Source organism: Martes martes (genome assembly GCF_963455335.1).
Source record: "Martes martes genome assembly, chromosome: 9".
Classification (NCBI taxonomy): Eukaryota; Metazoa; Chordata; class Mammalia; order Carnivora; family Mustelidae; genus Martes; species Martes martes.
The window spans coordinates 131,756,697-131,783,938 of record NC_137896.1 but is presented as its reverse complement, the minus strand read 5'-3'; the positions used below and the strand labels follow the sequence as shown (position 1 = coordinate 131,783,938).

Here is a 27,242-nt window from a genome sequence, read left to right as displayed (position 1 = left end):
GTGGTAGATCCCAACGGCATGCCTGGCTCATTTTCTACATGTGGCCTCCAGGAGTGCCATCGGGCCACCGTGGCTGGATGGGGCAGAGGGGCACTCCGTGGTCCCCTGTCCTGGCTGCCCATGGAGGGGTGGTCCCGACCGAGGTCAGGCAGGGGAGGGGATGTGGGAGCTGACCCCACTGCCGGCATTTGGCTCTGTCCCTGCGGTAGGGGCCCCGAAGATTTGAGCCCCCCTCCCCCGCCGCCCCTCCCATCTCCAGTCCAGCCGGCCCGCAAGTCCGGAGGGCGGGCCGGTGTTCCCACGCGCTTTCCCGGCAATGCAGATTTTTTATGTTTGTTGTGATGCGTGTTTGCTGAAAGATTAATAAATGATTTCTGTGCCTTTAGCAAACTTCCTGTGTTGCTCTTAAAAAGGGATCCTCCACCTTCCCGGACCACAAGGTTAAGGTAACCCCGCTAGGTAACCCCGATAGGCCCGCGGCGGGGCAGACGGACAGAGAGAGAGAGAGTGAGGGCGAGGGCGAGGTAAGCAGCACCCCGCAGCCCCGGGGCTCCCCGCTCGCATGTCCCCGCCGGCGCAGGCATCTTCGGAGGAAACGGCGCCTGGCGTTTTCTGTTCCCCAGTGTGGCTTGGGCGGGCTTCCAGCGAGGAGCCCGGAATGCTGCCTGCCTCCTCGTGTGGAGGGCGTCTTCGGAGCTGCCCCCGCCCCCCGGCTTGGTGGCCAGGGGTCCTCTGCCCTGCCTGGAGGTGGCGGCCGCTGGTGACGGGGGCAGGCCCTGCTGGCTGGTGGGGGTCAGGCGGCTCGGCTCTCCTCCCCTGGCTGCGCTGGCTGGACCCACCCTTGACCTTTGTGGGCAACGGAGGCATCAGTGGGGGCTCAGAGCCTTGGGTCCAGGCGCTCGGGCTCCCCTAGAGGACCGGCCACGCCAGCCTCGGTGACCGGGGTTGTGGCCTCGTGAGGTGGGCTCTGTGGAGCCCCCGGAAGCGGCAGCTGGTGGCTGATGCCAGGACGGGGCTGGGGGGGCAGGGGGATGTGATGCGTTCCTCAGAGGTGGGCTCCCTGGTGGCCCGGTGTCGGGGGAAGCCCGTCCGCTGCTGCCCGGCCTCCCGCAGCCCGGTCTCTGGTGGCCCCACGCATGTGCCAGGTGGCGGCCCGCTGAGCTTGCCGGGCACCCGGTGCCCCGGGAACGTGGGCCGGGGCCGGCCGACTCGCTGCTTCTGCTGGCCGCCGGGCGTCTCTCCGCGCGAGGCTTCGCTCTGCCGGGACCCGTGTCGCCCTTGGCCTGGCGTCCAGCGCCGCTGCCCCAGGCGTCACCGGCTGTCCTGTCTCCGCAGGGCCCGCTGCTGCGCTGGCTCAAAGTGAACTTCAGTGAAGCCTTCATTGCCTGGATCCACATCAAGGCGCTGAGGGTGTTTGTGGAGTCCGTGCTCAGGTGCGTGGAGGGGGCGCCCAGCCCGGGCTGTCCTGCCGGGGGCGGGGGGAGCAGCCAGCTCGGGGGGGGGGCCGCTGGGGCTGCCACCTGTCCCATCCAGCACCACCACCACCCCCGCCCTCTCCCCGTGCTGCTCCTGGCTCTTGGCGACATGCGTAGGATTTCCCAAGTCCCCCGCGGTCCTGTGCTCCGCGTCTGTTTCCTGCCAGCCCCCGGGGCGGGGGTCGTGCCCCCTTTCCAGCAGGTTCTGGGCTGGTCGGCGCGCCTGCCGGGGCCTGGCCACTCCTGGAAGAGATACCACACCGCCTCCGTCCTTGACCTCGGAGGCCCAAGGCAACCCAAAAACTAAAACCTAAACCAGAGCGAATTAACGACGACAAAAATTTGTCGTTTTTAACAAAAGCGAAATGGGTTCGCTGTGGAGAGTGAGGCAACCATAGAGAAGCGCAGTGCGTGAGAGTGACCTGTACCTGTGACACCGAGAGAGAGCGCTGCTGGCTCAGGTGCCGGCGTGAACCGCTTTAGGAGTTTTTGTCCTCGTTTTGCTCTTTTTTCCCCTAGTTTACAGATAGGTCCATTTTTTACTTAATTTTTACAAAAATGGAATTTTATAGGAAATATTTTTTGAGAGCTGGTTTGGAGGTTCTAGAAGGGGAGCGCAGCTGCTCGTATCCCTTGACCGAAGAGCCGTCCTCCTCCACGGAGACGGTCGTCCCCTTGGACTGACGGCGCGGCTTTGGGAGGGACGCACGTGGAGCGGTGAGGGGGGATGGGGACACCCGTCTAGCCAGCCACATCAGCCAAATCAACCCTGGTGATCCCTGGGGTGACAGATGTCGCGGCCGGATCGCCCTCACATCCAGGAAATGTTTTCCGGAGCCTGCTTTCCTCCTGTGTTTTGAAGATGCCCCGTGCCATCAGCTTGGGGGGCAGATCTTGGTAGCACCGCACACGGCTGGCTGGACACCCTTTTTCCAGAAGCTCCCACCCCTGCTGCTTGGCCTCCCCTGGCCCTCCGAGCCTCTGGAGTGCTGTCCCCAGCCCCTTCCCCTGCCTGCCCGGCGGCCACCCCCCCCCCCCCGCCCCCGGAGGCCTGTTCCCTGCTTCTCCTTTCCCTGCCTGTGCTTCCTGCGTCTCCCGCTCCTGCCGCTCACCAGACAACAGCTTCTCTGCACATCTGGCTCCTCTTCCCTCCCAACCCCTTCTTCTGGCTGCCCTGTCAATGCCAGTGGCCTCACGTCCTCCCTGTCCCCAGGCCCCCAACCTGAGGGCTCAGCTGCGTCTGCTTCTGCATCCTCATTCCCTTCCCCCACCCCCAGGGCCCCCCAGCGCCCCTGACGGGCCATCCATCCTGCCTCTGCTTTCTCTCTTCCCTCCGTCTCTGGCCTCCCCGGCCCAGCTGTTGCCACGGCCTTGCACTTGGTTCTCTGCCTCTGATTCATGCTCCACACGACTGCCAGTGTGGTTTCGTTCAAACAAACCGGTGGCTGCCAGGCACGGGTTTGCCCAAACACAACATGGTGGCTGCCAGGTATGGTTTTGTCCAAACACAGATCAGCTCCTCCCCCGCCCGTCGCCGAGGCCTGGAATGGCCTGGATTGTGGCACTGGGTCGCAGGGTGTACGCAGGCTAACCCGCGGTGTTCCAGCCGTCTGTGGCCCCACACTGACCTGCCCGCCTCCAAAGTCAGTGGTTCTCAGGCCCCATAGTGTGGATGCCCGTTTGCTCGAGAGGCGGAGGTAGAGGTCTTCGGTATCTTCAGCTGGATCAAACTATTTCCCCTGAAAGTATATGTAGAAATAATTCTTTTTTTAAAAAAGATTTTATTTATTTATTTGACGGACAGCACAAGCAGGGGGGAGGGGCAGTCAGAGGCCGAGGGACAAGCAGGCTCCTTACTGAGCTGGGAGCCCGGCAAGGGGCTCAGTCCCAGCGTCCTGAGATCATGACCTGAACTAAAGGCAGACACTTAACCGACGGAGCCACCCAGGTGCCGCTGTAGCAATGATTCTTTACGAGACTATCAGCGTAGAACTTTTTCTTACTGTCTCTGTATTCTTCCTGAATACGGTTGTAATACGTGGACGCTGTTAAAAAAAATTCACGTTTAGAAATACATACTGTGGAGAAAGTTCCTCACAGTCCCCTGCCCAGAGATAATCACGGTTCGTGGTTTTAAGACTCTTCTCAGCCCCCAGATGGGATCATTCGTCCTCACTGTTGCAGCTTTTTTCACCTGCTTCCAGTTCTTATCCGTGTGTGTGGCGCTACCTGATCCTTTCAAATGGCTTTTCCATAATCTGTTCTATGGAGAGATCATAGTCCAAGAAAACAGATGTTGGAACCAACAAGTTTGTTAGGGCGAAGACGGTGGGGCTCCCCTGCTGGCCTGTTCCTTCGACTCCCCACTCGGCACTTGGTGCTGTCTTCCTCCTCGTCCTCCACCTCTGTCACTCAGCCCGGAGCTGGACAAGGAGTAGATGCTGACTGTTCGTGGACGCAATAAAACCACAGTGAAGTGGACCCAGCCCTCACTGAGGAAGGGCTAGTTCCCCCTCAGGGTGGAGGGGACCGGGGCCCGCAGTCGTCCGGGCTGAGAGCTGAGATGGGCCCGGCGGGCGGGAGGAGCCGGCCAGGGAGCTCGCTGGTCGGTCTGGCTCCCGGGAGGGGTGCCGGTGGGGAATGTTAGGGAACCCTAATGGTGGCTGTGCGGGTGCATTCATTTAGGGAGAGTCGTGTAGAGGGAACATGAAAGGGCGCGTTGGGGGAACCCCACCATTGAAGGGGTAGAGGCAGAAAAGCCCATGAGGAAGTCAGAGGCAGGAGGAGGGAGAGGAAGCAGGATTTACATGTCCCTGCAAATGGGCCATGAGGCCATTGGTGGGACAAGCTAGAGTGGTGGCCAAAGGATGATTGGGTGACACAGGACACTGGATACTCTCTGGTTTGGAATGAGCCATAGGGAGCCGAGGAAGTTTATTTTAAGCAGGGCAAGGTGGTGACGTTACAGGGAAGGGGGCAGCAGGTGAGAAAGGCTGACGCCCCTTGCAGCCAGGTCGGGGGGGTGTGGGGTGGCTACAGTGGTCTGGGTATGGAGGGTACCGGTGAGGGCTCCCCACCAAGTGGCCTCAGTGATCAGGGAGGAGGCTTGTCTACTGAGCGATCCAGGAGGGAGCAGCGTGGGGGGCAGCCCTGCGAATGCGCAGAGCAGACCCAGCTGTTTCTGGAAGGCACATTCTGAGCAGAACAGAAGGCGTTCCTTTAAACTGATCCAGTGGGGTTCGCAGGGAAAGGACTGGAAGGGTCTGGCAAGAATGTGAAAAAGCCCTGAAGTCAAGAGTGGGCTGAGAAAGGGGCCAAGGGCTCGGAGGCTCGGTGAGGGGAGCGAGGAGCGTCCCGCCAGCATCCACGACGCACTGAAGCCTGTTGCTCTCCGGGACCGGGGACAGAACGGACCCGCGCCTCTGCCCTGCCGCAGTTCCCAGGCTGGGGGAGGCAGGAGAGCTCTCGGCACAGGGGGCGTGAGGGAGGATGAACCATCTCCCAGAGCGGCGGGGCCGTGACTGTGTAGTCCGGCCAGGTCGGAGGATGAAGCGGGGGCGGCAGTGAGGGCCGGCGGGGGGAGAGGACGGTCTCGGTGACGTCCGGGGCGTGGAGCGGGTTTCCGAAGCGCACGGGCAGCTGGGGTAGGCGGTGTGCGGGGAACTGCTCATTCAGGTAAGACGGCGGCCGCCCCTCTGCCCCTTTGCCCCGAATGCCAGTTTTGGAGGGAAGAGTGGGTAGAGGAGGGACAAGGCGATCAGCTGGGCCATCAGCTTCTCCGGCACTTGCCTCTTGGAAGGACCTTGGCGGGGTTCTGAAACCGGGGTTCGGCTCGCCCAGAGTCCGTCGGAGGCACAGGACTACGTAGGTCGTAGGCTTGATCTACAGTGAAAGCAGCGCATGCGTTGTTACAAGCAGCCTCGTTCACGTGTCCTTCCTGCGGGTCCAGCAGGCCCTGCCGTCAGCAGACACCACGCCAGGAACCGCCAGAAATGGCTGGTGGGCGTGTTCTACTAGCGACGTTCCCATCCAGAAAGATCCAAATCCTCTACATCCCATCCAGAAAGATCCAAATCCTCTCACCTCTGACCTTAGACGTTTCATTCAGCTGGGTTTTATTTTCTTAAGCTATGTTGGCCGAGGCCTTTTCCTTTCTAGAACTTCCTCCGTTTCTTGTCGGGAGTATTTGACCCCCACTTGCTTCTGAGGTAACTTAACGCACGTCTTGTCTGTCTGGGAAGGTACGGACTTCCGGTGAACTTCCAGGCGGTGCTCCTGCAGCCTCACAAGAAGTCCTCCACCAAACGTTTACGGGAGGTGCTGAACTCCGTCTTCAGGCATCTGGATCAAGTAGCGGCCGCGAGCATCCTGGATGTAGGTAGAGAATCCGGGAAGCGCCGGCTTTCGGCACGGACGTCAGGCTCTCCGCGTGGGAGGCACTTTGCAAGGATGGAAATTACCCTCTTGCTAAGATCTCCGTTTCACAAATGTGCCAGGCTGACAGGGAAGAGGCCGTGTGTGTGTGTGTGTGTGTGTGTGTGTGTCAGAGCTGGAGAGCCGCCTCGAAACGGGTCTGAAGACGAGGCGGGACAGCAGAGCGCCCGCTGCATCTAGAGCGCCAACGCGCCGTCTTTTGCAGGCGTCCGTGGAGATCCCAGGGCTGCAGCTCAGCACCCAGGACTACTTTCCCTACGTCTATTTCCGCATCGACCTCAGTCTCCTCGACTAGAGCCGCGCGGCCCCAGCTTTCCTGTCACCAGACTCCTACAGACACCTCTCTTTGCCTTCGCCGGAGGACCCTACGGAATTCACCTTTTAGAGAAATTGCTCACAAAAGTTAGTTACAGTTGTATTTATTTTTTTTTTAAGTTACAATAAAGAAATGCTCAGTCCTTTGAATGGTCTCTTATCTTCTAACATTACCGGAACTGCACTTTACAGAAACGGGGCCCACCTCGGAGTCGGTCAGCGGCTGCCGTGTCGGGCCTTCACGGCCATCTCGTGCGGCCGGAGGAAGGAAGCACGTCAGATCCCGAGCTGTGTCCTCGGCCGTACTTCCTAACGGTCACTGCGGACGGGCTGAAGACAAAATCCTGGGCACGAAGGGCAGTTCTCAGCTGACCGCCCACTGCTTTTCACCCTTCTTTGTACAAACTCGTTGTACAGGTCACATCTCACAGCTGGAACTTGGCCTCGCGGGACACATAAGAAATCAGTGCTTCGCCTGGCCTCTAGATGGCGTCCTCTGGGTCACAGGTTTACAGGGAGGGAAGACATCAGGGTCTTCCCTTCGTTATATTAATTTACTGGCTAAACATCGGACTCTGATTTTATGATGTGGACACTAATTTCATACATTTATTGGCATTGTCCAAAATATTATTTTATTTTTTAATGGAAAAAAGCCATTAATATTCAAACGAAAGAATCACATTAAAAAAACTTAATATGTAAGAAACAGCCTCCAAGAACATTCAAGCAGCAGTCAGAGGGAGGGAAAAAATATGTCAACAGCCCATCAGTTTTCCTCAAAATATTACTTGACAGAATACAACCCAATTCACTGGCTACAACAATTCATAGAATTTTTCACTGTTCTCTTGAGATGCAAAGTTCACTGGTGCAGTGTTTTCACATGACCAATCAAGTGCTACTTCTTGGTTAAAAAGGCCACTGGTAGACTCATCTGATTGTGAAGAACGTTCCTTCACTGCTGGGGAACTCTCCCAAGGAAAGCGAACTGAAGTCTGTGCCGAGCCTCTCACAGCTCATCTCTTTCCAAATCGTCCAGCTCCACGTCGCTGAGGTCGATGTCGTCTTCCACAGGAAGCTGGAAAACAAAGCCAATGTGAGGCCCTGCAGGGACTGGGGGCGGTGGCAGGGGGAGGGGCTCCGAGCGCCTGGGCTCACCGCGGAGCAGTCACTTCTAGGGATGCCCCGGATCGGAGAGCCCGCTCCTCCCTCACCCAGCTCCTGCGTGAACACTGCCTATTACGTCTGCTGGAAAAGCCGAGAGCTTAGGTGGAGCGTGAATTTAACAAATTCCCACCCTCCTTAACACCGACAGCCATTTAGCTGGTGCTTCGGAGGAGGAAGGGGCAGAAGTGAACTAGAGTGAACACTCATCCCAAAGCTGTGATTGTTTCTCAGACACAGAGTAAATGAATTCCAGGCTAAATGCTCAGTTTCGGGGTGATAAGCGGGAAGCAAACCTCGGTCTCTGTCAAGAATATCCAGTGCCATGCGGCCCTGAAAGGCTGCTGAGGGCAGGATGTCTGTGACACCATGCCAAGGCTTCCTCACGGTGGAAGGGACTTGGCTCACAAACAGCAGAGAGGTACAGGGACAGGGAGAGTTAGAAGCAGCTGGACAAGCAGCCCAACGACAAGTCCCGCGGGCACACGGCCCCCTGGCGGGGGACTCACCTCGCCATCCTTGCCGTCCCAAGGCTCTCTGGCGCTGATGGGGGGGAAGGCCCCGCCTCCTACAGGTGCGGTAGAGCCCCGCCCGAAGGAGAGCTCCCTGCGGGGGGAAGGACCAAAGCAAGTGCGCGTGCATGAACGACGCTTTCAGTATCTGTGCTGCCGAAGCGAGCACATCAATGCTTTTAAAACGGCCGCTTGCCTACTAGGTTCCTGCAGAGGTATTTCTCACCTCTTGCTCCTGAATGGTATTATCTTTGCAAGCAAGAACAGCAATGCGACCAGGCGTGAAATTACTCAGGTCTTGGCATCAGGTAAAACCAGTTATCACCAATAAAAGAAAAACTTATTTTGCTTAAATACAAATTAAGTACACAAAAACTATCCCAGGTGGTGCAGAACGTGGGCGCAATCCTGACAGTTCCAGACTAGTCACCTCCTCTGTACTCAACAACCTCCTCTGTACTCAACAAACAACAAAAAACCAGAAAAGAAAAACTAGTTGAAAAGAAGTACGAATAAACGCAAAGCTGGGGTTAGAACCAGCCATTGCCAAACAGTGAGTCCACGGGCTCAATCTTGTTACTTAGCGCCCTCGTGCATTTCCTAAGGTTCTTGACACTGGAATCAGCTGCTGGAAAAGGATGACATTTTTCCAAGTAGCTGATCCCGGAACAACACGGGCTAAACTGTGCGCGTCCGTTTACACAGATTTTTCACACTACAGTAACGTAAACTATTTTCTCTGATTTTCTTAATTGCGTCTTCTTCCGGGGTTTACTTCAGTGTAAGAACACGGTATACAATACATAAAGCCATAAAAATAACTTGAGAGAGCAAGAAACTACCTGAGAAACTCATTAATGCCTTGCTCGCTGAAAGACCCTTTTAGAAGAGCAAATTTCATCTTCCGTGCATTGATGGCTGCCATGGCGGGGTACCCAAACCCCCCGATCCCCAACGCGTTTTCAAGTTCCGATTGGGCTCCAGCTTCAGTCCACAGCCACCTAGAAAGACAGGCGGGTTTTTAGGATAAAGATCCCTTTCAAATTAGTTGAAATATAATTAGCAGGTGTTAAAAAATGATTACACTCCAACTATTTTATGGAATGAAAGGGATGTAAAAATAAAAAAGTTTACAAAAATAATGTATTCTAGACATGCTCTTAACTCCAGTTCCTCTCATAAGCCCTAAACTGTACCTCCAGAAGTCCCCCAAATCTACAAAATTTTCCTCCCAGCCCCTGAAATATCATCCACTAAACCTGGTAAATTTTCTGTCTGTATTACCTGAACTCCTACTGATCACTGGGAGGATTACGCATACTCTCTAGGAGTGTGACTTCTTTGTAAAATTTATGGGCATATCATTATTCCAGAACCACGAACATGCCTGACTCATTTCTTTACTCAACCGCTACAGCGGTGAAGACTAAGGGGCGCCACAAGGCGCTTTTCTGTAGGGCCACGATCCTGAGAACTCGGCACCTGAGCGGGGCAGCAGGGGCAGGAGGCAGGCGGGACGGGCAAGAGATATTGAGGACGAGAAGCAAAAATGTCCAACAGGAGGCAGACATACTGTGCCTTAAAAATCTGCCCGTATCGACCCCCTCACTTGGAAAAAGGTAAGAAAACCACCCTCTACTTCTGCCTTCTCTAGCCCTCAAAGCTGTACCAGAGTGCAGTTAGGGGACTTGGTTTTTGCTTGCTAGCTGGGACCCCAACCACCATTTAAAATGACTGCTCTGAGAAAGAGTACACTGTGGCACAGACGAGTGTCTTTTATATAAAGAAGAGTCCTGGTTGCTTTTCCTTCTAGATGATAATTGTTATTTACCTCTTAAATTAAAAAAAAAAAAAAAAAAAAAAAGCCCAGAGGGAAACAGGACACCTGACAGAGAACACAGTGCAAACCCGAAATTCAGGAGCACGAAGCTCTTCCAGCCAAATCCTACTGAGATAATAACAACTTACCCCCACATTTTCTTTTTGTATTTGTCTGCCAACTTTAGAAGAACTTCTAAGTATGAGTTTCTGCCAGCAGCTCCTAATTAAAATAGACAGAATTTTTTCAAGGAAAGAGAAAGGAGTCCGTCACACTCATCAACCGAGCATGCGTTCTCAGAGCCGGGAGCAGAGCAGAGACAGCGAGGGAGCCTCTGCTCATCGTACCAGTATCCAGAATGTGGGGCAGCACGGCCACAACACAGAGCTGATGCTCCTCACACGTCTTCTTGGCGATGTCCTCACTGATGATCTGTGGGCCCAGAAGACAAGGGCTGGTTGAAAGGCCGCTGACACGAAACCCAGAGGTCAGTGTGACAACAAAGATTTGGCCCCGTCACATTCACTAAAGAGCAAAGCAGTTCACGGGACCGAGTGGCTGCTCCTGAATACGACAGCCTCGTAAGTACTGCAGCACCAGTGACAGCTCTGCTCTGTGACGGGCTCCTGTGATCTGTCCCTCAGTCCTCCCTCTGGGGTGCCAGCGGACATCACGCACACACAGTCTCTAGAGTGACAAAGCCTGGGTGTGGCCTGGCTCCGACAATCATTAGCTAGACAGACAGAAATGTATTATATATGCACAAGCCCTTGAGGCTCTCTGTGCCTGTTTCCTCACGTAAAACCGAGCTAAAAGCGTATTTACCTCTAAGCATTCGTGTGGGAACTGAGAGGAACAGACGTAAACGTACCCGCACGATGCCCGCTATGTGCTTAGCCGCACAGAACAGCTATTACTTGGAGAACAAGGACAGCGTGACTGGATGCGTTCTGTTTATAAGCAGCCTGGTACACCTGTCCTTGCAGTGTAACTATTTTAGTGCTAAAAGTTATGAAAATGCAACAATTTATCAGACAGATCTTCCCCACTTGGAAATACAGTAACACTTCCAAGAGAGCGCTTTACAAGAGAAGGGAAAGAGCTCATCATCTGAAAAGACAAAACGAGTGTTATCACCGAGGCAGAGCCCCCGCCATCAGACTGGAAAAGTGCTTCCTATATCGAGTAATGGAAGTGGTTTACCTCAAGCAGCTCAGGAGGTGGCGCGTTCTCAGAAAACAAATCCAGGGCCCGGGAGACGATGTCAGATCGCGTTCGCCCCCCATCATAATCCACAGGAGACTCCCCCTTCTGAAATATCTTGATTGTAGGAAATCCCCTAATCTATGAAAAAGACAAGACAAGACAATCAAATTAACATTTAGTAAGAAATAAAATCATCTCTATGGGTTCTAAAACTACCTTATAGGTTATTTAACAAAACAGTGTCCCAGCCTGAATCAGTGATCCGGGATGAGACACAAAGGTCTGTTAATCAGGTGGTTTTAACGGTCTGACCATCAGGCTTAACCAAGGCTTATTCAAACCTCGCCTATATACTTCATACAACACATCTGTTCTAGAACAAATGGACCGACTTTGAAAGCAATGCTAGCGACTTGTAAAAGCCTGGGCAAGTTAAATATTCGCACTAAGCACACAGCAGAAATAGTGAGATATTGGATTGAAAAAAAAGATAGTCTTGATGAAGATTTAATAGTTTTAACAATCCAGTCATTTAGTTTCATTACAAATGGCCAAACAGCTGCCCTCCTCCCACACAGGGAGGCTCGGAACGCTGGCTGAAGTAAGAGTTGAAATCACGGTATATTTCTGAGAGAAACGAGCCTTACAGGCACACTCACCCCGTATCGGCTGGCGAGGAACTGGTTCGCGGTGGCATCCACAGCGGCGAGCTTCACTTTTCCCTTCGTTTGCTCTTTGACCTCCGTAGCGGCAGCAGCCCATTCTGGCTCGAGGCTACAGGAAAATATTTGCACCTTAAAGTGTTTTAACTCTTGGCACAGATACTTTAGCTGAGGTGTGCATGTCTGCCCAGGCCCGTGAAAGCACACTTGGACACACATTATGCACGTGTGTGGCATGAACCGACACTACCCTTCCACGTTTCCCTCCCGGGCCTTTTGTCACTGCCCTCCCCAAATCGGGACGTTGGCTCCCTGTTCATCTCTGAAAACACGATAGAAGATTCTGTCAGCCCTAATGCCAACATGTAACCATCACCGAGAGTCCAGAGTTTTTCTGGAGATCCTGGGAATTACCTAGGTCTGGACCGGCTTCCTCGAAGCAATCGAGGTGACCATACTAAAAGCACCATGACTCACAGAACTCAGTAGAAAGCTCTTACTTTTTGCAGTGTCCACACCAAGGAGCATAGAATTCAACCATCCAAACATCGTCACTATCAAGGACGTTCTTATCGAAGCTGTCGTCCGTCAGCTCAATCACATCCTTCTTGCTTGAACTTTCACTCCTACCCTGTCACAGGTGACAATGAACATTAAACTAGGCGTGGCCAGAAAGCATATTATTCCTGTTCCAAACAGATTTAACAGTCTCACCCACATCTTAACAAGGTTTGGAGCTTTTCTTTCAAGTGAAAACTTACTCAGTTTGGGGGCATTCCTTAATAGTATTTTCGCGTGTTAAGTGGTGTTTACTGTCAATTACCAGCACCTACAGTATAAGCTATCGCACGCACTTGAGTTCTACCCTTGCTGTTTTCTTAAAGGAAACCCTGCACTGCTCAAAGAACCGCCCAGTAACACCACTCCAATTCAGACCGGGCACAGCCGCTCCTTCATCCCAGGATGTTAAATGCACCACAGTTGCTACCTTTCCATAGATAGAATCCCCATCATTCAAGAAAGCTAAATATAACATCCAATCCCTTTTTTCGAAGAATTTTCTTCTTTTAAAGTTTTATTTATTCAAATCCTCTCTACACCCAATGTGGGGCTCAAACTCACAACCCCGAGATCAAGAGTTACCCGCTCCTCCGACTGAACCAGCCAGGTACCTCCAAAGAACTTTCTTGAGTACCAAGGCTCAGAAGCAGTCAGTTCTGTTTACTGCTTACAGGTGCTTGGGCCAAAAGCCATGGAGGTAGGGAGACAACTATGCCCATTAAATGTTGGGAGTTTGAAATAAAAGACAAGAGCTTGGAATCTCTGGGTAACTTCTTCATCTGTGTAAGGAGCTAGTTTTACTGGTCTCTTTAAGAGTCAAGGGCCATTTTATCTCTATCTGTAAGAATTGAAGGCCTCTTCACGAGAACATAAGTACATCATGGTTAAACATCCCATCTCCTACATGGACATCTAAAATACCAATCCATGGAACAAGAACTTCTTTGTCTTCTTCCTTGTCCATTTATACAAGTTTTCCAGGATTTCAGGCTGATTGCCAGATACAGGCCAAGAGATCATTCAAATTTCACCCCTCTTTGCCCAAAGCCCATCTGGTGTCTCTCTCTCCACTTTAGAACTACAAAGGCCATAGGATCCCAGAGCCTGGCTCCCCTGGCCTGGAGCTCTTTCTCTGTCTACAGCTCAAACTCTTCCGTTTTAGCACGGGGACGCAGAAGCCCATCTACGGCCTGGTTCTTGGCCTACAGTTGTGCCAAGCCGCCCTGGGACTGCCTCTGAGGAGGTCAAACAAACAGGATGGTTGGTTGACTCCCTCTGGCATTAGCTGATCTAACCTGTTTTTAACTGAAAGTTCTACTACCTACAATAGTAGTAGCGACTTAAAAAAAATAAAACAACAACAAAAAACCCTATCCTCTACAAGGAATCCATATTCTGGCATCAGAATCATTACACACATCAAAAATTAACACTATACAGCCTTACTTGCTTTCCAGAACTATATCCGCCGCCCCTTCCCCCAAGGCGATCCTTGACGAGCTGACGGAGAGCACCGAGAGCAGCATCTACGATGGCTTCACCAGTTCTGCCACCTACAGGAAGACACAGGACAATCAGACGGACAGGTGGCGGTGAGCTGTGTGCCTGGAGGACACTACCTCAATCTGTCAGCTCTATCGGTTGTTTGAACACATCCAGCAGTACGTATGTGTATTTAACACAGGGCCAAGTTCTCCCTATAATGCCTTTTGCACTAGACTTTTCACTGGGAAAACCAAATCCCCTTCTTCAGTTTCACATTTCTAGTGTGAATAAGAACACCTTCCTGTTCACCCATCAATATCATCTTCAACGGAGAGTAACTCACAAACGTTTACATAACATGCAACATGGACACAGATGAGTAAGAAACTCATTATCTAGTTGCGACAGCAGAGAACAAATTACCAACTGAGAAAAATAGAAGAAACTAGTTCTATGATGACGGAGAGAAAAAAAAATGTGGACAAAGCAGGATATGAAATATGTGAAGCCAAGTAACTGGAAAGCAGTCCAGGCCTCTTTGTTCTACCCTGCTTATGACACAGTTATCTTGGGCTTTTTTTAGGTTCTCTAGCTGAATTTACTCCTAATCTAAGAAATAACAAACCCTGTAACTGAAACTCAATAATGACAACAGCCCTTAGAAATTTCATCAAAAACTATATTACTCAGGACGCCTGGGTGGCTCAGTGGGTTAAGCCTCTGTCTTCAGCTCCGGTCATGATCCCAGGGTCCTGAGATAGAGAGCCCCGCATCAGGGTCTCTGCTCAGTGGGGAGCCTGCTTCCCTTCCTCTCTCTCTGCCTGCCTCTCTGCCTACTTGTGATCTCTGTCTATCAAATAAATAAATAAAATCTTTAAAAAGATAACAAAAAACAAAAAAACAAACAAACAAGAAACTACATTACTCAAGAAAAAGTCAGGGGGCTCGTAATGGACTCGGAAGTGCGCGGTTGATATAGGCCGTGAGGTTATCTTCACAGTTTAAAGGCAAAACTCTAACAAAATCTCTGGAAAATTTCATTTTTTTAAAAAAATAGTTTCTTAACAAACTGCCAAGGAAGGGAGAAAAACGTCTGAGAACACTTTCAGACCTGACATCAGAAAGCAAATACAGTACAACACTCAGAACACGTTCCAAGTGTGTTGTGCCACGGCCCTGGCTGACAGGCCTCACACGGAAGGGCAAGCTGTGAACAGACCACAGCCTTCTGTCCCTTCTCTATCTCCAGAGGCCTCCACCCTCTGAACCAGCACCCCTTCCTCCAATCTACCTGGAAATACACCAAATTAAGAAAGGTACTAGCAAGAAAGAGAGGGTTTTCTCACTCTAGACCAAGAGCTGGCGAACTCTTTGTGAAGGGCCAAACAGCACTTATTTTCAGCTGGGCAGGCCTCCCTGTCAGCCGCAGCTACTGGATGCCGCCATCTGAGCGTGAAAGCAACTACAGACAATATGTTAACAGGTGTGACTGTGTTTTGAAATACTTTATTTACAAAAACAAACATGCCCTTGCTCCTAATTTTGACCTACCTCCTCAAATTAGAATTCCAACCAGGGAAATGGAGTCGTTAGGAAAAGTCCTTACCCTGATAATCTTCTGGTCTGTTTTTGTTGGAGCCAAAAATCTTAATGGTAGGAAAGCCCTGAACACCATACTGGCCTCCGAGAGACTGATGCTTATCTGCGTCAACTGCGCCAACTTTTACAACATCCTGTGAAAACAGAAAAGCATTAGCTACTTTTCTTTCAACTGGAGCAGATTCCACAAAACCCACCGTTCGATTCTTGTAGACTCGGGGAAAGATGGTAAAGGGCAGGGTTAGGTTGACAAACAGAATTAATGAGGGCTCTAGCCTGGATAATCCTTCCTGCATGGAATGATGGGTGAGACAGAAACCAGCCCTGGAGGGAACTCTGAGCTCCCAGAATCACCATGATGAAGAATCATCATGTTACTCATCTGGAAGACCGAGTTAACAAAAATAGACAACATAAAAATTAAATGTATGCTATCCCTTTGCTCCCTACATGATTCTGGCACCAGAACAAAGGCTCTGAGCTTCAATATGCAAATGACCTTCCCATCCTACATCAAGCCCAGCTGCAGACTGATTTACACATTCACAGGGGAACGCGGATGTCTCAGAAACTTACTTTTAATGCAGTTGCTGCTTTCTTCCATTCTGGTGTCAACCTCTGGCAGTGGCCACACCTTTTAGGAGATGAAAACACAAGGCAACAATTAATGTCTTTAATCCCCAATTCAAAAATACTCCACCAGGGCATCTGGGTGGCTCAGTCCATTGAGTGTCTATCTGCCTTTGGCTCAGGTCATGATCTCGGTGTCCTGGGATCAAGTCCTGCATCAGGCTCCCTCCTCAGCGGGAGCCTGCTTCTCTCTCTCCCTCTGCCAGCCATTCCCCCTGCTTGTGCTTGCTGTCAAATAAATAAAATCTTAAAAAAAAAAAAAAAAACTCCACCAGCAGTCTACTGAGTGGCTTGCACAGGGGCGGGTGCTTGCCAGGGGTACATGTACTAATAAAACCTGATCGGTGATGAGAAGGAACTGGCCATTTTAAGTGGCTTTACAATAATCCTTTTTTATATATTAACTTAAAAAGTTTCCAAATTACTGTTTAATCAAATTATATTTAAAGAGTTTAAACTGTCCCCTGTAACTCTACCCCTGGGTAGGAACTTTAGCATTTATCTGGTCAAGTGTACCTCAGTGTGTGGTCTCAGTTCTGTAAGGCCAGGCGAAATGCAGATTCTTGGGCACCATAAAATCAGAATGCCTAGAGAAGGGGCTCAGGAACCCAAATTTTAGTAAGATAAGCTAGTGATCCTTAAGCCCATTAAGGTTTGATATTCCCTGATCTAATCCAACCTCTTCATTTTATAGATGAGGCCATCAATATTAGAGCCTAAATCTCAATGCTCTTTGGCTCCGACAGCAGCATGTGGAGCTAAAAATGTACATGTAATCCCAAATTTATAAGCCTCACAAGCTGAAAAGTCCTCTATACCACAAGGTGGGGTTAAAAGAGCAAGAGAGAGACAGAGACGAGAACACAAGAAAAAACAACTTTAATCTTGGAGGGAACAGTATCTGAAATAAATTATTGTGAAACAGAACATATACAGATGAGCGCTTTTAAAAAGTTATATACACAAACCTATTATGTTTATACCCCTTATCAAACTTGCAGACGTTATATTGTTCATTTTCACGGCTGAGTAAGATTCATTGTTTGAAGATACCATAACCCGTTTACGCATAGGTGATTATTTTTTGTTTTTTGAAAAAACAAAGTCAAGTCTCCTAACTAGGTTTCTAAAGACCTAATGAGCAAATACAATGTGCCAGGACCATGAGGAGCCCTTCATACAGAACTTCATTTCATCAATCCAGTATTTTAGAAGTCAGAACCTTGGGGCGCCTGTGTGGCTTGGTTGTTAAGCATCTGCCTTTGGCCTCAGGTCATGATCCAGGGGTCCTGGGATCTAGCCCCATGTCAGGCTTCTTGCTCGGCAGGAAGCCTGCTTCTCCCTCTCCTGCTTCCCTGGCTTGTGTTCCCTCTCTCGCTGTCTCGCTGTCAAATAACTAACTAACTAACTAACTAACTAACTAACTAAATGTCAGGATCTTCTGGGAAATGTCCTGGAATGCTGCTTCTACATACTTCTATCTAATATCCTGCTGTCCAAGTGCTCCTACTTAGAAGTCCAGGAGTCAAAATTTTGTAGGACTTTGTGCCTCTTTAATTTCAGTTTATACTATGAAAGGACTCAAATCAGAGATTGTCAAGAGTGTATGTTACCTTCAATTTTGATATGAAGCACAGTAAAGACAGATCAAAATGCCACATAAATCGAAACAGAGCAGACCTCTAACCCAAGGGTTCCTCACTTGTGGTCCATAGACCCTGAAGGTGTTGGTGGACAAAAATGCAGGGGCTCCAGGAACTTCTGATGGGGGGGGAACACCTCTGTTTTGCTAACTTGTAATGGAAATGAAGGCTTTCCTTCAACGATGGACATACACAACACACCTACTCTTAGATCACTATCACAGCGCTACACTTCTCTTCTAACCTTGCCTATGCTCATCACTACTTCAGGACTATGGTGTCTAGGTGTTAGAGCTGCTGCCAGATCTTGGTATTTACTGTCCCAGTGAACGAGTACCACATAACCACATCAAGATTTATTTTAATATTCTGATGTTATTTAGATATTTTAGGTTCCCTACGCAGTCCTATATGATTTTACACGAAAAAGAGGAAAATCTTTATTCTGGAAAAAATTCAAAGCCTTCACAAGCTGCCAAGTCTGAACACAAGAAGAGGGGAAAAACACCTGCTCTAATGAGACCTCCTGTTCCCCAGAACATTAGGAAGCAAAACCCACTAACAGTAACCATTAACTACAGGGTCCAGATCTGGCTTTCTCAATGATGCTCTTTGGTTTAGTTTTGGAATGAGGTATATTATCTTTCTATAGTAGGTCCCCAAAACAATGTCAGTTACTCATGCCATAAATGATAAAAGAAAAAAAAATCTAACTTATAAAAACTGCATAAAGCATTCAAAACATTAACATTCAACAACAGAACAGTTTGTACAATTACTATCTGTACATTTACTAATACGAATGAATTAACCCATACAGAATGCTCATTTGGATTTAACAAAAAAAGAGAGGCTTTAAAAAAAAATAATAAAGGTACTCAGATAAATAGTATTCACAATATGGCAACATAAAAGTAGAGGGTTTTACCTTAATTTGCTACACTGGACATTAACTGAAATAGTCCATGAGGACTGGTAATGAGTTTCCAAAAGTCAGTTTCATGGTCTTGCAAAGGAAAAAATTAGAGCAATAAAGGAAAACCTTCCATCAGGTATATCCTCAAATGTACCCCCTCAAGCAAGTAAGAAGAATCTGTAACAATTTCACTGACTACCCCCATGTGAGCAAAGGGGGCGCAGCTCACATCTAAAAGGACTTCCTGAGATCAGCAGCAGGACACAGCTGGCTGGGACCCAGGTCTCCTAAGGGTACTCACGGTCTGCTAGATTACAGAAGTAACAGCCTTGAGCACATTTTGCAGTTTCCATTCATTTGTCTCTACACTTGCCTATTTGTTGGGTTTCTGTTTTGTTTGCATTATAGACTGAACTACATAAATAATTAGTGCAATACTGTATTTTGACTATGTATAATCATGCACCATTAATTTCAACAATAACTGCATCTTTACCCCATAAGGGTCCCTGTCGCCAGCAATGCATGAGAGGCAAGAGAAGAATTTTAAAATTAAACGAGTTTTTAATGACATATTTCTGGGAGCAACTCTCTTCAAGAAACAGAATGGAATCAATCACTAGTTCTTTCCTTTCCTGTGCCCAGTATTTTTCAGCATAAACGTGTTTCCCTTCCATCAAGATCCCACTTGCCTCATCATTGAGATATACCGTCTTAAAATCAGAAGAAGGATTTTATTTCTTCTTTTTTGCAACAGTTAGCTGCTTCAACCATATTTTTTCAGTGGACTCAATCTCCACGGCCTTTAACTCACACCACTCTAGGGAGTCTCCCACTTCCCTACTTCTTTTAAACAAGCCGTAAGCTAAATAGACTAGATGACTGAATAAAATCACACTTTCAAATAATATTTTCTCTAACTTTATGAAGTACCATATATAACCCACAACAGCCTTCTACTTACCAGGGAGCATAGAATTCTACAAGCCACAAGCTATCACTCTGAATAACTTCTCGGTTGAAATTTGATGGAGTCAGCTCGATCACATCGTCGCTGGAGGAATAGAGACCATTCGCTGCCAGGAAGAAGGTGCAGCTCATCAGACCTGCAGCGACACAAAGCAAACATGAGTGAAAGGGTTCATGCTCTGGCAGCAAACTCAGTAACGGGAGTCAGTAGCCCAAGGTCCTCCCGGGGCAGGGCCCTTCCGGCTTCCAGCCCCGCCCCCTGCTTGCTGCTCTTGCAGCTCCTGGGATCTTGCTCCCCCTGGCGCAGGACACAACAAGGCCACAGAGGCCACACTTTTCACCTCTTGAGCTGCAACTGACAAAACATTTCTTACTTCGTGATTATCCATGAACATCTTCATTCTTTACAATCACCCTGGGAGGTAATACTACTACGGCCATTTCACAAGCGAGGACACTGAGAAGTTGGGAGGACACCCTGTGAGCCTGGGCAGTGGGCACAGCATTTAATTCTTGTGACACGCAGTTGCGATATTAGCACGCTACCTTTACTACTTTCTTTTGAAGGAAAAATCACTTGCTTCCTCCACTAAACTGGGACTCATCAAGGGCAATAACCGCTTTTATAAATAGTTTTACTTCTCCTAACACTATTTGTGGCAATCTGTAGGCACTTACAATGTCGTCGGATGAGCTTACAAAGAATTTTCTCATCAATGTTATAAAGCGAGGATGGAGTCCTGTATTATTAGCAGCACAGTTTAGCCACACTGTGGACCACGTGCATTTTGGTTGGCTACTCCAGGACTTGAAATGTAATTTTTAACAATTATATAGGAAAACAAGTTCTGAACTGACTTACGAATATCTTAAGAACTCAAAAGTTCTGAATTGGTAGTACTATCCAGTGCCACCTCCTCCTTTTAAATATATATAGGACTTCCTTGTTTTCCAATTGCATCGCATCTAATACAATATGCTTAATAATGGACTATTCTTGACTTTAATATTTTCTCATTTGCTGGCTTTGGGTTGAAAAATAAACTTGATATTAGAGAAATTCCTGTTACCTTTTCTTAGCATCTATGAAGATGATCATATAATTTCTTTCTTTTAATCTACTGATGTAACAAACTGTGAAACTGACCTGTCTTCTAAGGCAGCGTGGGCATGCACCATCTTAGTCACATTTTCCTAAGCCTTGTGGACAGAATCTGGAAGAATGCGAATGGAGCTTTGCTGAATAACCCAACAGTGAGTTTCTCCAGGAAGGCGTGTACACCAGTGCTAACTGCTCTGCTGCTAAATCTTCCATCTTCTACTTACACAGCACTCTGAATTTTCAAATCACTCTCAAATACAGTAGGTCACTAGGTTTTTCATAGCATCACTAACTAAAGAGCAGGGATAATCCCTCTTTGATAGATAAGGAAACAAAGGCACATCCAGTGGCCCATCTGTGACCTCTGACTTCTATTTCCAAGTTCTTCCCATTTAAACCACTGTTGTCTTTTTACTGCTCAGGTTAAAATGGTTCACTAGGTCGTGGGCATGAAGGAACAATGTAATTATACTGTTCAAGAATACTGCATCCCTGGGGTACCTGGCTGGCTCAGTCAGCACAGCAAAGCATGCCACTCTCAATTTCAGGGATGTGAGTTCAGGCCCCACATGGCATGGAGACTACTTTATTTATTTATTAAGATTTTATTTATTTATTTGACAGAGAGAGAGAGACTGCGTGCGCACGCACACACGCGCCCGCACACAAGCAGGGAGGAGTGGCAAGCAGGGGGAGAAGCAGGCTTCCCGCTCAGCAAGGAGCCTGATGCGGGACTCCATCCCAGGGCCCTGGGATCACGACCTGAGCCGAAGGCAGACCCTTAACTGACTGAGCCACCCAGGTGCCCCTGGAGACTACTTAAAAAAAAAAAAGAATATTGCAACTGTGTACTTTACTACGGGTGACATAAAAGGTTATCATGCAGGGGGGTATGACCAGATTTGTTTCCTAGAGCGTTTTCTGGCTGCAGTGTGGGAGAGTGGTATCACCCCAACCCAGGGAGAGCTGGAATGGGCAACAGTAAGACACGCTACTGGGAGGTCAAGTAGGAGACTGGAAACTAACTGTGGGACTTGTCCTCCGCCACAGGACAGCTGTGGCGGAGTCGTGAAAATACGCAGCAGCCAACCTGCAGAAGACTGGAGAGGGGGAGGGAACAAGTTGATGAGAACAACAGGTAAGGCTTTAAAACAAGACTTATTATGAAGAGCACAAGAAGGCAAGCAAATGTGGGGTGGAAGGAAGGTTTCTTTTCAAAGACGAGTGGTCTGAGCATGAAGGGAAAAAACATGGAGAGTGAGAGAAACTAAGATAAAGTGGAGGAATAATGAAACAAAATGCCTGGAATCAGGAAGGGAGGGCACCAGAGCCAGTGATGGGGGTAGCCTGGGACAGGATGACCTCCTTTCCCACCTCACGAGGTGGGAAAGGCATGTGGATGGAGATCAGGCCATCCAAAGTGGGGCTCTTTTGGTAACTGCTGCCGTCCAATACAGCAGCCACCCACCACATGTGGCTGCCCCAATAGGCACTGATGGTATAAAAAACCCACTAAATTTTGAAGACTGGGTAGGGGGAAAAAAGCATCTTCTTAGTATTTTTTATATAACGTGCTAAAATGATATTTTATATATGCTGGGGAAATATATATTAAAATTAATTTCACCTGTTTATTTTTACCTTTTTAAACGAGGCTACTAGAGTAGTTAAAATCAGATACAAAGTTTGCATTATTATCTCTACTGGACTGCACTGCTCACTAATCTTTCTGTTGCTGCAGGAAAGGTTAAGAGGAGTTTGACGTATTTAACAAAGCAAGTAAATTAAGAATTTAAGCAGAGAGACTCTTAATTCTGAACAAGCTTAGAACTTAAGACTGGTCCTGGAAAATCCTCCATGGAGTTCTACTTTCTAAAGTTTATCATTTTTTGTAAAATCAACACGAACGGACACTTGTTCATTACATTGAGCTCACTGTGGAATTTTCCAAAAATGCAAAAGAAAACCCATCAACAGTTCCGCTAGAATGGGCGATATTTTGGTGACTATTCTTACTGACATCTCCATGTAATTCAGAGGTCTAGAACTTTTATTTATATGCATGTGATCTTACTACACATTCTTTTCCATAATTTTTTTTTCACTCAAAATAAGTTAAAGACATTTCCTATGTAATTATGGATCACCTTCACCCCCTATATAGCCATTCTTAATGGCTCTATCACGATGCCAGTCCACCCCCACAGAATTTATTTCCGACTTGTCACAGTTAACAGATTAATGCTGAAAATTCTTATACTTGCCTTCTCCCCAAATAAATATAAATATTTCCTTAAGAGATAATCTTATAGGAGGGATGGGGGAATAGCTAATATTTTGATGTATGTATCTGTCCACCTACTCTCTAGAAACTGACATGTTAACTATGAATAATGCTTAAATGACATTACATACCAGAACTGTCTAAGCAACTAAGATATATTAACTCATTTTGAAAAATCTATGTGGTATGTATCATCATGCCCATTTTTAGACCAGGAAACTGAGCCACAGAAAGGGTAACCTGCCTAAGGCCACCTCATTAGAAAGAGATGGTTACGCAATCCAGATTTTTAACCAAAGGACTGGAGATCGCATCTGTATAATCCCAAGGAGGGTCTTTACGTAGATTGTGGCAGGAGAATTGGATTTTTTTTCCTTTCTCCATCAATCAGGGACGGCAGGCTGGAGTCACCTAAGGGATGGGCCATGATTTTTACCTTAGGAATGTGCTTCCTTTCCATACAAAAACGGTCATGACATCAGTGTAACACGGACTTGGACTTTTTTTTTTTTTCCCTAGTAATGTTGCTGGTGTTTTTACCTGTCTTTAAATTTTGCCTGATTCTCACAAGAGACTCCCCTTTCTTTTAAATGGCTCTCCAGTGGAAATGTCTTGATAACAGAGATTTGAAACCTAAATTCCTTAAAAGGCAGTATAACCTAGTAGGGTTAGAAAGAAATTAAATACTCAGAAAAAAAACAGTTCAAAAGATGCATAAATTCCAACAGCAGAAAGAAGCGAGTAACTATCCCCTATGAAAACCCTCAAGAAAACAAACAAAAAACCCCAGACCACTTAAGATGATAAAGTAGGTCAATCTCCACTAATAAACGTTCCGTTTCTGAAATTCGCATTGCATTTCCACTCACTGATAATGAGCACCAATGGGAAACTGGCATATCCGAGTGTCTAGAATCTATGTGAGCAGATGGTTTTGCCATCTGTGGCTCCCCATTATTCTCCACAGTAGTTAAGGATGTTATAAACCCACATCAGCAACATCTCTGTCCTACACCTGCTAGCAAGAGTACACGATCCCAAAGCGGTCATCTAGAAACCAACAGGGCTCCCCAAAAGGTTGACTACAATTATTCGAATCATGAGTTAATTGACAGAACCACAGACTCTTCCGGAGCTGACTCTGAATTCACCCGAGAGAAACTAAACAGAGACTGGGATCCTTCCCCGTCCTCTATGTTCTCTCCGCAGTCCTACAGCAAATATTTATATCTCGCTTACCCTCCTGAGACCTGTATGAACTCATTCATCCTGACAACGGCCCAGAGTGGCCAAGCGGCCCGCTCCCGGTCACACAGCTAGCAAAACCGGGGGCGGGCTGGGGCTCTGGTCTGCACCCAGAGCGTCCCGGTAACGCCGGTACTAGCGCCTGGGCTGGGTTGGGACCAAGGGGCGCCAGAAAAGGGACGGGATCATCTTCAACCTCCCTCGCCGTCGTTTCTAAAACGGGTATTTACATAATTCATGGAAGTCCGCGTTCCATCGAGTTTTTGAAAGTTCCACCACATTTAAAGTGCTTCTGGAAGGCCCCGTTCCCTTTCGCAGGCAACTCTTCGGTCTGATTCCAGGGCTGGGTTTTGATATTTCGGTTCTCATCAGTGGGAATTCCACAGAACAGGTGGTGACCCCCGCGGCCGCGCTGCACGCAGGCCGGCGTGAGGACAGCGGACCCAGATCAAGGGAGCCCTGACCCTGACCCTCTCAGGTCGCCCCGGGCCGGAGCCTCCGCCAGGGATCAAGGTGCTCCGCGCGGCTCCCACGCAGCTCCCGGCCTCGGCTCCCGCCCGGCCCGCCGCCGCCCCTCCGCCCCGGGTTCGCGCCCAGCCCCGGGGCTCCCCGTCCCCGCCGCGCCACGCTCCCCTGGGTGGGCTTCGGGAGCCCCGCCGACGTGCCTCCCCTCCGCACGCGCCCCGAGTCCGGCAGGGCCCCGAACCCTCGCGCCGGCCGGGCCCGCCATCCCCCACCCCGGCTCCGGCTGAGGCCGCACGCCCGCCCCGCCGGGACCTCCCAGGCGGCCTCCCGACACCAGAAAGCCGGCGCCTACCCAGCACCAGGCGAGCCATGCCGAGCGCCCCGGCCGTCGCGTAGTCCCGCCGTCGCCTGAGCTCCGCGCGCCGCGCCCCCGCCGCCCCACGTCCCGCCCTCGGCCTGTGAGGCAGGCGCCGGGCGGCGCGGCGCGGACGGGCCGGAAGGCGCTCGCCAAGCCGTGGCCGCGGCTCATTGGTCCTGGCGAGCTTCGCTCATCCGCATAGCCAATGGGAGGCGGCCGGGTAGAGGTTCCCGGTTTGATTTTTTTATTGGGGGCGGAGCGAGCGGCGGAAGGAGGGACTTGCTGGGGGCGGGGCGGGGCGGGCCAACCTCTCCTTTCTCCGTGGCCCCCTGGTCCTCCCCACCCCGAACTGGGTTTCCAGCGCTTCCTGTCCCTCCCGTAGAGTCTGGCGTTTGGTCCTTGTTATCTTAAGGGTCTTTATTCTCTCTTTCCCTCCCTGGCCTCTAGCGACCCTCTTTTCCACCCGTCACTCATCCCTTGCCCCTCCTCTCCCCACCCCTTGTTCTCTTTGTCTCGGGGTGGGGGGGGGGGTGTAACTCTTTTTTAGGCCCTCAGTACATCTAGGAGCTAATTAAATAACATTAATTCTTCTTTTCTAATCTTTCTCGTCTACCGGGTGAGTATTCAGTCAAACGCTTGCTAAGCACGTACTGTATACACCAGAAGTGAACATGTACTTATTTTGTGGAATTACTTGAAAAGTTCCCATGTCCGGGACACCTGACTACAAAACCTTTTCGCTGATAGATCAGGTTCTCTGTGGAAGCCCGCGGGTCTTCAGGCTCCGAGCTCTGCGGTATGGGAGGGTTCCTTCCTCGCCCTCTGAGGGGCCTTAGCAATGCCATCAGTTGCAAAATTTGCAAAAGTAAAGTATTTTAAGCGTAGCCGACTAAGATCCCATATCTTTCCCCTCTGATTTCTCGTCCTGTGTTTCGAGTGGACTTGAGCATTTTGGTTTTGTATTAGTAATGGTATGTTTCTCTCTAGTGCTTAGTGCCTAAGGTAGCTCCGATTCTGGCCAAAGCATTTAGCATTAAGTGGACTCCAGGAGTGGTGAGGGCCTGTAGGGCTTCCTGGAGGAAGTGGAACTACAGCTGAGTCAAAGATTTCCCAGGTGGAGAGAAAGTCATCCAGGCATAGGAAGGTAAGGGAGTGAAGAAGGCCCAGCAGGGGGAACTGACACCAATGGAAATAAAATGTCAGCCACGACCACAAATGAAATTTAAACATTTCTAGCAGCCAGGATGCCTGGGTGGCTCAGTGGGTCCTGGGATCGAGTCTCATGCCGGGCTCTTTGCTCAGCCTCTGCCTGCCGGCTCCCCCTGCTTGTGCTCTCTCTCTGATAAATTAGTAAGATCTTTAAAAAAAAAACTTGCTAGTAGCCACATGAAAAAAGTAAAAAGAACACCTGAAACTAATACAACACTGTATGTTAACTGCACTGAATTAAAATTAAAAATTAGAAAAAAAAACAGATTCAATTTAATAATAGTTTAACCCCCAATACCCACAATGTTATCATTTCAACATACGATCATATAAAAATGATTAATGAGCTATTTTACTTGTTTTTTCATGCCAAGTCTTTGAAACCCAGAGTACATTTGATACTTAGAGCACATCTCAGGTTGGACTGGCCGCATTTCAAGTGGTCAATAACAACCGCTAGCTAATGGCTACTGTATTGGACAGCACAGTTCTAGAACCTCCTTCGAGTGCTTGACTGGTTCTTCTCCAGTTGAGTGACTGAAGAGCAAAGCGGGAAAAAGCTAGCTAGGCACTGAAGGCCTCATGTATCCTGGAGGCTCTGGGGAGAACAGAAGAATTTAGAGAACACAGATTCAGCCATCAGAAGATGGATTTATCTAGAACATTCTGTCTCTTCTTAAACAAAGGCTTAGATCTGTTCACTGTTCACTCACTCATTCCACTCATTCGCTTGACGAGTATTTCCTGAATGCCCATTTATTTCAGGCATGGTCCTGGGTTCCGGGGGTTACTCCAGTGATTAATAGATATTCCTGGCGGTGTAGACGCTCACAGTCCAATGAAGGAAGCAAGTCAGTAAAAAGCTACAGTGAAGGAATATCCAGAAAGTTCCATGGGATCACAGAGTAAGCAAACAGTTTGTTCTGTTTGAGGGAGTCTGATGTTGAAGAGGCTTCCTGCCGTGGTAGGAAGGCTGGAGCGGGTGATCCAGGCAAGGGCGGGCTCGTGAACAAAGGCACAGAAGTAGAAAAGTACGGAGTGTGCAGTCAGTCGCAGGCAGCCGTCCATAGTGGGGCCGTTGAGACTAGTCTCAAAAGCTATACTAAGCCACAGAGACAGTGAACACAGCAGGTCAGTTTTGGGTTGTTGTTGTTTTTTTTTTTTTTAGCAACACTGGGTTTTAAGA

At 49.0% G+C, this 27,242-nt stretch overlaps 2 protein-coding genes across 8 annotated transcripts in view; one reads left to right on the top strand and one right to left on the bottom strand.

Moving 5' to 3' along the window:
* Positions 1-6,372, top strand: part of ATP6V1C2 (ATPase H+ transporting V1 subunit C2) — a gene marked incomplete at its 5' end in the record, with an annotated part of 50,746 nt that extends 44,374 nt beyond the window's left edge. For 3 of the 7 annotated variants that reach the window (XM_080814164.1, XM_080814162.1, XM_080814167.1), the window contains 4 exons: positions 387-524; positions 1,336-1,433; positions 5,717-5,849; positions 6,115-6,372. In XM_080814164.1, the coding sequence (XP_080670290.1) occupies positions 387-524; positions 1,336-1,433; positions 5,717-5,849; positions 6,115-6,204 (459 nt within the window). In that variant the 3' untranslated portion in view covers positions 6,205-6,372. Of the gene's footprint in view, positions 1-386; positions 525-1,335; positions 1,434-5,716; positions 5,854-6,114 lie in introns of all 7 variants that reach the window. The other 4 variants (XM_080814166.1, XM_080814168.1, XM_080814165.1 and 1 more) reach the window with 3 other exon arrangements.
* Positions 6,313-24,968, bottom strand: PDIA6 (protein disulfide isomerase family A member 6). The gene is made up of 13 exons (XM_080814169.1): positions 24,842-24,968; positions 19,389-19,530; positions 15,812-15,869; positions 15,243-15,369; positions 13,598-13,704; positions 12,091-12,221; positions 11,588-11,702; positions 10,926-11,066; positions 10,070-10,154; positions 9,872-9,944; positions 8,746-8,904; positions 7,901-7,997; positions 6,313-7,305 (listed from the first exon to the last, which is right to left on the bottom strand). The coding sequence occupies exons 1-13, from the start codon at positions 24,858-24,860 to the stop codon at positions 7,237-7,239; spliced, it is 1,323 nt and encodes a 440-aa protein (XP_080670295.1). The 5' UTR covers positions 24,861-24,968; the 3' UTR covers positions 6,313-7,236.
* Positions 24,969-27,242: the final 2,274 nt, after the last annotated feature.

Coding starts and splice junctions, on each gene's coding strand:
- PDIA6 (XM_080814169.1), bottom strand. Junction 13,705..15,242: donor CAGACCAGAAGATTATCAGG/GTAAGGACTTTT, acceptor GTCTTCCTGTAG/GTGGCAGAACTGGTGAAGCC. Junction 11,067..11,587: donor TCCTCGCCAGCCGATACGGG/GTGAGTGTGCCT, acceptor TCTTTTTCATAG/ATTAGGGGATTTCCTACAAT.